We start from the raw sequence: 11,659 nt of genomic DNA on the forward strand, positions 1-11,659 counted from the left end.
AATCAATTTCCACCCCCTCAGGCCAATCCACTCTCCCACCCCACCCCTTCCCTTTTCTGCCCCCATTGCTCATAGAATTCAGAGTTTTGAACACTGAATTTGAAACCACACATCCCAATGTGCCTGATCCTGATCTTTCCCAGGCCCCATCCAGTTTAGCATTTATGTGCCTCCTTTCACTTTCAAAAGTGTTCAGTTTGGACAATAAATTACATTAAATCTAATACTCTGGAACCTTCAAAAGTGTCTTTACTTCTCTGGCACCTGTTTCCCATAAAATGGGAATAACACTACCCTCACCTCAGGAAACAAGCCATTTGTCAAACCCATCAAAGTTGCAAGTTCTGCTCTATCCTTTCCTGTGGAAGAAACCTTCTGTGGGGCCAGTCTACACCTCCACTGCCTCCATGAAGCAGTCCAACATTGAACTAGTTATTCATGCAAAAATGTCTTTGATTTGGAGGGAACATGGACTTGCGTGTTGGGAGAAGGAAACTGTTGACCCTGAAGATAGAGGCTTTCTTGCCTAAGCAAGCAAGAAAGAGGTAACCCAGTTTTGGTCTTCCTAAGCTTAAGCGTCTGTGGCTCTACCCACTGTCTGTTCCCCTTGTCCCTATAACAAACCTCTTGATTCCTACACAACTCACACACACACACACACACACACACACACGTGCACGCACACACACACACACAATTGTCAACCAAGTAGTTCCTTTTGGCAGAGTTCTCTGAACCTTTCACCAGAAGCAACTTGGAGAAGTTTGCTAAGAAGGCCTCTTGGGATAACCAGTGCAGTCACAGGAGTGGCCCTCCAGGTCAGAGTGAGAGGCCCAGTTGCATGTGATGGCTGCATTTCAACCATGCATACAAGTCACTGTGGAAGTGTAACTTTACCCTGGAGAGCAGGGGCAAGAGTATCCCCACTAAACATGCCTCATTGGCATCCCTAAGCAGGCAGAGAAATCCTGAGATCTGGATCATCTCCTTCCCTATTCCCAGGAGGAAAGAGACATACCCGAAGCAGAGCCACCTAGGAACACCACAGTGGCCATAGGCCAGGGAAGAGGCAATGTAGGATCTAGTCCCCATAGCCTCCCTTGGGCTAACAAATCCCTTCCTGGAGATGCATTAGTGGTTCCTCCAACCACCTACTTCCTAAGAAATGGGAAGCACAAATCTAAGTCTGTAATCTGTGCAATTTGTGGAGTCCCTGACACTTTACTATGGGTGAGCAGGCTCATGCACATATTTTGGCCTTAATATGAAAAACAGAAACAAAAAACCTTCAGAACAAGATGAGGTATAAACTGGCAAGACCCCACTACAAAGCTCAAAAGAGAAGGGGAGGCTTGACAAGTTTTCCTTCAACATTGGCTCCCAGTATTCTTTGTGCATACGTTTTTATTTGGCAACTAACACATCTCAGACAATAATCCAAATGTTTCACATTCATTAACCCAGCTCTTCCTCAAGAAATAGAAGTGACCACTGTGTCAGCATCCACGGCAAAGACAAGACTCCATCCTGGGAGGCTGGAGGCTGAGGAGCCTGGCTGGGCAGAGAGCTGTGGAAGGGAGGGGTGAGGAGGATTGAGGAACTCCAGCCTCAGGGCCACTGAGTCTCCCTACAGCAGTACAGATTCTAGATAAGATCCTCACTCCTCATCCGACAGCTGTAGCCCTCATCCAGCCATCTGAGTCCCTGATCCTGACTCTACGCTGGCCCCTGCTTGGATGAGGTCCTCATGGCTGGCTGCCTTCCCTAGCTAGCTGTTCCCTGCACCCAATCCCCACTCCAACACTATAAGAGGCAACTTTTCATGAATTGGCTGGATGTGTCCCTGAAGTTTGGGTAAAGGAGGTGTTTGGGCCTTGGAATACAACTTTCCATGGAATTGATAAATTGACTGGTGGTTACATTCCCAGAAGAAAATTAATACACATGTGCCTACATTGAGCATAATAAGTATAAGAGCACTGATACCCTAAAAGTACTTCCTACCTCCAATCAGTCCCACATACAGCTAGGTCACAGGGCAAAAAGGAGGCCTCATGAGCCTTCAGGCCCCCATGGCACTGGCAACCAGCAGACATTTCCCATCTGGGTGCTTGACCTGTAAGACTCCAGCCTTAGCTGTTCTGCAGGCTGAATTCACCCCAAACCTGGTCTCATTCCCATTTTTCATTGCCTAATGGAATCTCCATCTCGACCTTCTGGCAGCTCTCCTCTGTCTATACTCATGCGCTACAGAAAATAGAAGCCCAGGCCATAACGTCAGGAGGCCTGAGTTCTACCACCAACAGCTAAGTGATCTTGGGTAGGTTTCTTTGGGCTTCACCATTTTTTCACGGGTAAACATATAAAGGGCAAGCAAGAAACTACCCGAGACTCCCTTCTGATTCCAAAAGAATCAACCACTTTCATTTCCCTTCCCCCTTCCATGAAGTGCCTCCATGCTTTCATTAACATGCTATTGACAGTTGCCTCATTCTTCTCCCAGCAAACTAACACACAATGTCAGTATCCAGTTTGACTCTTTTCTCTCTCCCTCAAACACAATCAGTCACCAAATCCTCCCAGATTTCTTGGCATGCTCACTCGCCTCTGCTCCCTTCTCTATTCCTACTGCCATTGCTTTGATTTAGGTCCTGAGCTACCTCAATGGGTTATTCTAACAGCCTGTGCTCATAAGAAGTTCCTCCCTGTCCCTCCAACCTGCCCTTCCCAGCCAGAATCATTCTGAACAAACAGTTTTACCATGTCTTTTCCATACTTGAGTATGGAACCTTCAATGTCATCAAAATAAAATTTAAATTATATAGCTCCAACTTTCAGGGCCTTCCATGATCTCTTCCCAGCCTGAGATTCTATCCTCACCTCTCCCAGTGTCCACCCAACCCCCTGACTCTAGCCATGTGGGCTCACTCTTCATTGGGCCTGTCCTTCCTCCCAGGCTCTCAGTTTCTGCTCCTGTTCCTTCTTTCATCTACCACACGAAATAACCAGCCCCTTTCCCTCTTTACTGAGGTAAACATTGCAAAGCCAGCCAGCTTAAGGCCCATATCTACCACAGACTCTTCCTGAACATCTGCTAACTGTGGGGCCACACACAACAGCTGATAGAGCCCTAAAGCAGCTCAGAGTTTAGAGGGGTATGGACAGAGACATACACATAAAGTGATGAAACAGCATCGCAGATCTTTATTTGATGTGATATGTATGTAACAGAAGAGTAAAAACGACTTAGGGGCAAGGGGGTTTCAAGAATTTGATCTATATCCTGAAGGATTAATAATCTTGTAGAACAGAGACAAAAGGGCTTTCTGGGAAGATAAAAATAGTGTATGCAAAGGCAGATAGGCACAAACAAATAGAAATTATTCAGCTTCTCAGTTTGGGGAACAGTAGAGATGCAGCTGGAGAGCTAAAGTAGGGCCCACCACTGCAGAGACTTGAATGCCATACAAGGATGGTATATTTTATCCTATCAGAGAGACAGTCCTATACACTTCTGTGTCTAGGCCTCCCATCTACAGGTATGTTAGGGGTCATGATTACTATGCAACATAGAATAGGGTGATTAAAAGCATCATGCACAATGAATGCTCAGCTTTCAGTGTGCATGAATGTGTACATATGAACAGGACAGAGAGAGGAAATGAAAGTAAGAATTACAAGGGAGAACCAAGCCAAGGACCGTAAAGCAAACAGAAATCATACATTTGCTGAAGACAAAGCTCAGAGTCAGCAGTCCCCTGGAACTTGAGGCGCTAAGGAGATCTGGACCTAAAGTTAAACAGATTGTTCTAGGACAGCCTCTTTTAGAGGATTATTTACCAGATGAGTGAGAGATAAGAATGAAGCTTGTGAAGATCCACAAAGTCAAACAAGACTTGACTTTAAGGGTATATAAAGGATAAAGCCCACCTTCCCCAGACTACACATAGATTCCATGAAGACAGAGACACATAGGTGCCATCAAGCATTGGAACCAAAGAATGATACTAAGAAACATAAAGTTCAAGAGAAGTGGAGCTCCTCTGAAGAAGAAGGAAGCAGGAAAAATAGTGACTCAGGAATAAACAAAGCTGCCAAAAGTTTCAGCCTAGTTGTGCCCACACCAAATGGGGACTGAATGTCACATCTTGAATGGGGATGAACAGGCTGTAGAATGGAATAAATGTTTAAATACCTTATCAGTTGTGTTTATATTAGTACTTCCTTCTTATATTTTGCATTAGGATATCCACCAGAGGATTTCAAACAGGACAGCATCATGAACAGATTTGGATTTCAGGGAAAAAAAAAAAAGATCTTAGGGCCAAGTAAAAAACCACTTCTAAACTGAAAGATTCTCCCTGGGATCTGAGAGCTTGAAGAGATAAGTAACTCCTCCCTTCTCAGGCCCAGTCCCAAGGCGCAAGGCCTACTTGTGCTAGCAGCCTGTGTCAGCAAGACAGCAGAAGCAGGAAGAGAGCCAGCCGGAAGACATCTACCCTGCCCGGAAGACACGTACCCCCTGAAGATCGAGAGGTGGGCCATCTGGGTACCGCCTAGCAGCTACCGCAGACTGAGACACTTCTTGTTTACAGGAGACTATAAAACCCCTACCCCATCCTCATTTGGTGCTGATGCTATTTTAGGCCTCAGCCTGCCTGCACCCAGGCGCTCATTAAAACAGCATGTTGCTCCAACCGCCTGGTGTTATGTGTTGGTGCGCTCTCGGGGTTTGAACCAATACAAGAACCTTTCATCTGGTGCTGAAACCCAGGAAGGGCTCGGGTCTGTGTCCCCCGTGGACCTACCACTCCACGCTGGAAAGCAGGCCACAGCAGCTGGACAAAGGAAGCTCCCCAGCCCCTCTGTGCATGCACGTCGGTCACTGATCTCGCTTACTGGTAAGTTTCGCCGGGAACCCAGTTAACAGGGAAAAATCCGCTCGGTCTTTCTTGGTTTCTCCAGTCCGAAAATTCAACGTTGGTCCAAAAAGGCTCCAAAGTGTGCCAGGCACTCGCTGATCATCTGGTCTTAGGGGGACACCTCTAAACCATTTGACCCCGTTCCAGGAACGAAAAAGACGGTGGTGACGATTGCTCCTTTTATTGTCTCCATCCCGCCATCCAGGACAGTCTCCTTTTTCCTTGTTCTCCTATGCCTACCCTCCGTTATGGGAAACTCCTGGTTCTCCATTCCAAAAAACAGCCCTCTAGGCTGCCTCATAAAAAACCTGCAAACCTTAGGCCTCAGGCAAGATATCCGCCCTAAGCGCCTTGTCTTTTTTTGCAATTCAGTCTGGCCACAGTACAAATTAGGTAATGGTCCAAATGGCAGGCAAATGAAACATTCGACTTTACAGTTTTAACTGATTTAAGCAATTATTGCCAACGACCAGAGAAATAGGGAGAAATTCCTTATGTCCAGACCTTTTTGCACTCAGATCACAACCTGACCTCTGCAATTCTTGCTCACCTGTTCAAATCCTTCTCTATTCTCGCCACCCTAATCGCCTTTCTCCTCCCAAACCTACCTCTTTTTCCCCATTAGATCCAGCAGACTGCTATCCATCCCTCCCAGACTCTACCTCTCCTCTCAACCATCTTCTTTAACCCTGCAAGCCCTTCTCTTTATCTTCTCAGCTGTACTCTTCTCAGCCGCCATCTTTCCAGTCACCATCTTCTCAGCTGCCATCTTCCCAGCTACCATCTTCCCAGTCAGCAGTACCCACTTCTTTTCCTACACCGTCCTCTCCTGAGGACAACTCTAGCATTATTTGTACTCATTCTCCTTCCTCACTGCCCTCTCCTGAAGCCTGTAAACCCATCCCGCCACCTTATGCCCCTATCTATCCTCCACTGCCTATCAAATCAAATCCCCTTCCCCATTCAAACCCTCAGCAGGAACCACTTCCGGCTTCTTCCTTCTCTCCTGCCCATACTTGCTTGAGTGCCATCTTTGGCCCATGCCCCACCCTCACTTCAGCACCAGTGCTAGAGTGCCTCCTTTGGGAAGTAGCAGGAGCTGAAGGTATTGTTAGAGTTCATTTTCCCTTTTCCCTCACTGATCTCTCTCAAATTAACAAAAGACTTGGTTCATTTCCAGAAGACCCTACCTCTTATATTAGGGAGTTTCAGTATCTTACCCAGTCTTATGAACTAACTTGGCATGACCTCTACGTTATCTTCTCTTCTACCCTCACCTCAGAAGACCAGGACTGTATCTGGACCCCAGCTTAGGTGTATGCTGATACAGTTTATCACCAAGCTCCTGCCGAGCCTACTGGTGCAGAGGCAGTCCCCAACCAGGCCTCCCACTGGGATTATCAAGACAGGGCCTCTAGATGCTGCCATCGAGACCACATGATTGTGTGTCTCCTTGCAGAACTCAAAAAGGGTACCCATAAAGTGGTAAACTATGAAAAACTTCCAGAAATTACCCAAGGTCCTGACAAAAACCTAGCCCTTTTTCTCTCTCATGTAACTGAAGCCATGAGAAAATATACCAACCTAGACCCAGCCAGCCCAGAAGGAACCACTATCTTAAACCTTCGGCTCATCTCCCAATCCATTCCCGATATGGCTCAAGCTTCAGAAGCTTGACGACAATGAGACAACAAGCCCTCAAACCCCCACAACGAGACCTTCTTAATTTAGCCTTCAAAGTCTTTAACAATCATGATGAGGAAAGTAAAAGGCAAAAACAGGCAGAGTTTCAAATGCCTGCCTCCACCATCAGGGGCCCTGCAGGCCCACGGGGCCACAGCTCCACACAGAAGCCTCCTAGCAATCCACCTCCACCTGGCGCCTGTTTCAAATGCGGCAATGAAGGCCACTGGTCCAGACAATGCCCAAACCCAGGTAAGCCCACTAGGCTGTGTCCCCTCTGCAGAGGACCCCACTGGAAGTCGGACCATGAGCAGCCCCTGCAAGGACCACCCCCATCCCTTCCCGAGCAGGCCAAAACCGCCTACTCGGATCTCGTCCGCCTTGCCAGTGAAGACTGACGGTGCCCTGGAACGGACGCCCCGGCAACTACCATTGCTTCATCTGAGCCAAGGGTAACCCTGATGGTGGCAGGTAGGCCAGTATGTTTTTAAATTGATACCTGGGCGACCTACTCTGCTTTACCTAATTTTTCAGGACCCACCCAGTCCTCTCACGTCTCTGTTGTGGGAATTGATGGACAAGTCTCCAAACCCCGAGCCACCCCTCCACTTTTCTGCTCCCTGCACACCCTTTCCTTCACTCACTCTTTCTTAGTCCTGCCCTCATGCCCAACTCTGCTCATAGGCAGAAACATCCTTTCAAAACTCCACACTACTCTCCACTTCCACGTTCCCCATAGTACCCAACACATCAACCCAGACCCATCTGAGGCTTCTAATTTTCTTCTACTCCTGCAACCTCCCACTCTAAAACCTGCAACCTTTCCTTATCCCCCATCTGTAGTTAACCCCACTGTTAGGGATACTTCCACACCCTCAGTCGCAAAACACCACACCCCACACTATTGAAGTCAATCCGCGCCTCCTAGGCACCACTTCCCAAAAAGCTGAACTCATCACCCTCACTCGAGCTCTCACTCTAGCAGCCGGACAACAGTTCTCTAATTTTGGAGGATTTAAAACCCTGGTAGGGACAGTAATCGTCATCACTGGGTTCCTCCTTTTCCTCCCCTGTGTTATCTCACTAATAATAAAAGCCACTAAAACTCTTGTTGAAACTACAGTTAGCCACCGGACAATTCAGATTATGCTCCTGCTACAGTGACACGATGGATACCAACCCGTCTCTCAAGAATACCCTAAAAATTAAGTTTTTCTTTTTCCAAGGAGCCCATGCCACCCCTATGTCACACCTGAAGTAGTTATTGAGAAGGTCACTCCTTATCCCTTTTTACTATAACCAAATAGACAGGAATGAAAGATTCTCCCCGGGGTTTGAAAGCTTGAAGAGATGAGTAACTCCTTCCTTCTCAGGCCCAGTCCCAAGGCGCAAGGCCACTTGCGCCAGCAGCGTGCGTCAGCAACATGGCAGAAGTAGGAAGAGAGCCAGCCAGAAGACACCTACCCTGGCCAGAAGACATGTACCCCATGAAGATTGAGAGGGAGGCCGTCTGGGTACCACGTAGCAGTTACATCAGACTGAGACACTTCTTGTTTACAGGAGACTATAAAACCCCCGCTCCGTCCTCATTTGGTGCTGATGCCATTTTAGGCCTCAGCTCACCTGCACCCAGGCGCTCATTAAAACAGCATGTTGCTCCATACCGCCTCGTGTTGTCTGTTGGCGTGCTCTCTGGGTTTGAACTGATACAAGAACCTTTCATAAACTTTACCTTAAGTATTACAGTCTAAAAGCCATACCATTCCTCAGGCCCAAAGCTGAATCTTCCCAGCATTGTTTCTCCCTCCTCACTTGTCATTCCATCTAATCAGTCTAGAGACTGTCCCATTCCCTAGTCCTCCGTCCTACAGATTCTATCTCTCCAAAGTCTCCCTACCTGTCCCCTCCTCACCACTCTCTCAGGCCCAAAATAAGGCCTCATCCCTTCCACCCTGAATCAGCCTCCCAGTTTCCTATCCAGCCTCACCGCCCCCACTGTCTTTTTCCCTTGGACTTTGCTTCCCACCACACTGCCAGAACTTTGCCATTGCAGCAGTGGCCTTCGGATTTGTCAACAGAATCACCTGGGGGAACTTGGTAAAAACATCCCAGAGTACTTAACCTGGACATTTTACAAAACTCCCCAGATTATGAGGCAGTTTGCAAACTGCTATTCTAAATTCTTGCTATACATAGGGAAATGATCAGCAAGCTCCTGGGAATCTGTTAGAAACGCAGAATGTCAGGTCCCACCCATGACCTATGGAATTGTAATTTGCATTTGAACAAGATGCCTGCATGATTCTCAAACTGGTTAAAGTTTGAGAAGCTCTGCTCTACAGTGTTGTCACATCATGCACTCCACAAATATTTACTGGATTTTCTCTGTATCAGGCTAGGAATTGGGAGGGTTAGGGACCAAGGTCTTTGACTTTGAGAAGTTCACAGAACCATCAGTCAGTCCCCTGCTGTGCCTTCAGACCAAGTCCAGACTTCTGCACTGGACAGCTGGCGCCATTTTCCAGCCTTATCACCAGTCTTACTGTCTAGCACTCAACATAAGAGCCAAGCTGGACCACTGACCACTTCTCATGGTGAGTCCATGCCTGCCTGCCCACACAGTTGTCACAGCCCAGGCCACACTCTACCCTTTTCTGCCTTGAAAAACCCAGGAGGGATCCTTTGAGGTCCATCACATCACCCTTTCTTAAAATTATCCCAGATTTCCCACTCAGATGAAAGACAGGAATTCCCATAACTTTGTTCCTACCGTCTTCATGTCATTGATCTCATTCCACTTAATCTTAAAGTCAAAGCGCATCTCCTTTAGCTACCCAGTAAAGAAGGCATCATGATGGTAAGCAGCTTGTCTCTCCAGTAGCAAGAAGCTAACAACTGTCACATCACCAAATCTTAAAATAGTATTACTAATAATTGAAATATGTTAAATAAAACATGGATATATGCAATCAGTGAAAACCTCATCAATCATCCCCATCTCCCACTTCAATGTTATTTAGATATTAATTTAAGCAAAGTGCAAATGGGTTGCCTCTTTTAAGCCAAAGAGAGAAATAATTTCTAAATTAGATAACACTTAGAGTTTTCCATACACCTATAATAATGAAAGACTGAATATGCTGAAGATGAATTATGTCTAAAGCCCACTACTTTTCTGTAGTTCACCATTTAACTTCACATAATACACTATAAAATTTGAAAAAAACTTCAGATTTGTATTATAATCAATTAAGGAGGGGTTGAGAAAAGAGAGAGATGAAGAGAAAGACAGAAGAGAGATGAAGAGAAAGACAGGAAATAGACCAAAATATAGAAAAAGGAGACGGATCTATACCAATTATCCGGTTGCTCTAAAAGTAAAAATATAATTAGATTCGTTTTTTAAGAAGATTAAACACTGGCAAAAATGCCTGTCTTAATCCTACCCAAATGCTGGAAGTTCTGTTCTCTAGTTACATAATCTTATTTTCATCCGAGGAAAATCTGCGGGTCTTAAGTCTGATGTGATGAGGTGAAGAGCCCACTTTTAAATAGGACCGTCCCCATCCTGCAATCTACGGGGAGGCAGTGGTTTTAGATTTTGAAAAGCGTGCTGTATTTTTGCACTTACACTACAGAACTGGCTTTAGCCGAGGCGTTGCATCTAGACACACGCTGTGTCCAACAGAGAATTGCCTGGGCTGGACAGACCTAAAGCTTCCGCAACCTCCTTAGGCTCCCTAGTCCACACAGCTGCTCCCCGGGCTGAGCAGGGCTGAGACGCGCCGCACAGAACTCAGGGACTGAGTTCAGGGACCTGAGTTCTGTGGGACCCCACCTCCCTGCGCATCTCCAGGGCCACGCTGGCACCTGCAGGAGTGCGGACTGTCCGCTGATCCCAGGCAGGGTGGGGTGGAGATTCGCAGCCAACCCACAGGAGTTCTGCCCTCCTCCCAGGCTTCTGGCCAGTGGAGTTGCAGAAGGGTCCCCGTCCTCGAGCCTGGGACACGCTCCGGGGCTCACGGAGACACTGACCCACACGCCCCCGTGGTTCGTAGCTCTGGGGGCGCTCCACTCCCCAGGCAATGCTCCCGACGGGGATCCCAACCCCGACCGCGCGGCGAGCCCGGGGTGTTGGGAAAGCCCACTGACCTGGGTGCGGGGCCGCGGCTCCTCTCCGGGCGGCTCAGGTGTGCGGGCCGCTCCCGTGTCCCTCCCACCTTCAAACATGAGAGCCCAGAAGCGAGCGACAAGCCACTGGCCCACCGACCAACTGCCGGACCAAGCGCCCGACCAACCAGCGGACCGACCGCAGCGGCCGGGGCCGGCGCCCACGTGACGGGGCGGGGACCTGAGGGAGGCTCTTCCCGGAGCGCCGCGCCCCCACCCCGGGACCTGCCAAGGGGACCACCCTCTCGGGAACCCGCTCCCTCTCGGGCACCGAGGAAGCCTGCTGGGACCCGTCCGCCAGAGTTCCTGTTCCCCGGGGACCGGCCTGGTCAGCCCCGCCCCTTCGAACCTGCCTAGTCCCCACCCTCTGGGCCTCGAGTCCCGGCACCAGCCCGGAGTCTCTCGGCGGACCGCGCCCCCTCCCGGGAGCCCCGCCCCGCCCCGCCCCGCCCCGCCCCGCCCCGCCAGCCGCACCTCCTCCTCCGCACAGCTCCGGTTGCTGGGAGGCCCGGGTGGGTCCCCAGCGCTCTGGCTGCTAGTATCCTGGGCTTCTCCAGCCCTTCAGCGCCGTTCTCCGGTCACAGGGAATGAAAGCGAGGAAGAAGGAAACTGTGTCGAGAATTGCAAAGGGAGAAAGCATAGAAAACCCACATTAGAGGCACACCCAGAGCAGCAACCCTTCGAAGCATCCCGACTTCCTCAGGCCGCATGGGATCCCAGCAAAACTGAGGTGGTCTCTGAGCCGTCCTCCCTAAGCAGGTCGGAAAGCCCCGAATCACCCCAGGTCCCGCCGCGCTCCACTCGCGACCTGGGGTGGTGGAGGTCCCTCTAGTGGTTGGCACCAAACAAAAGTTCTGTCTTGCGAAGAGCCGAGGTCAGGAAGC

At 48.9% G+C, this 11,659-nt stretch overlaps 2 protein-coding genes across 3 annotated transcripts in view; one reads left to right on the plus strand and one right to left on the minus strand.

Annotated features, from left to right (window-relative positions):
• PPFIBP2 (PPFIA binding protein 2) overlaps positions 1-11,193 on the minus strand; it is a 151,190-nt gene extending 139,997 nt beyond the window's left edge. For both annotated transcript variants that reach the window (XM_050756122.1, XM_050756120.1), the window contains exon 1: positions 10,758-11,193. The gene's annotated coding sequence lies outside the window, so the exon portion shown is untranslated. The remainder of the gene's footprint in view (positions 1-10,757) is intronic.
• Positions 6,650-7,158, plus strand: LOC126935268 (transcription factor NF-E4-like). Its single transcript, XM_050756517.1, has one exon. It carries the CDS (start codon positions 6,675-6,677, stop codon positions 7,059-7,061), a length of 387 nt encoding a protein of 128 aa, XP_050612474.1. The 5' UTR covers positions 6,650-6,674; the 3' UTR covers positions 7,062-7,158.
• Positions 11,194-11,659: the final 466 nt, after the last annotated feature.

Source organism: Macaca thibetana, chromosome 14, assembly GCF_024542745.1.
Source record: "Macaca thibetana thibetana isolate TM-01 chromosome 14, ASM2454274v1, whole genome shotgun sequence".
NCBI lineage: Eukaryota > Metazoa > Chordata > Mammalia > Primates > Cercopithecidae > Macaca > Macaca thibetana.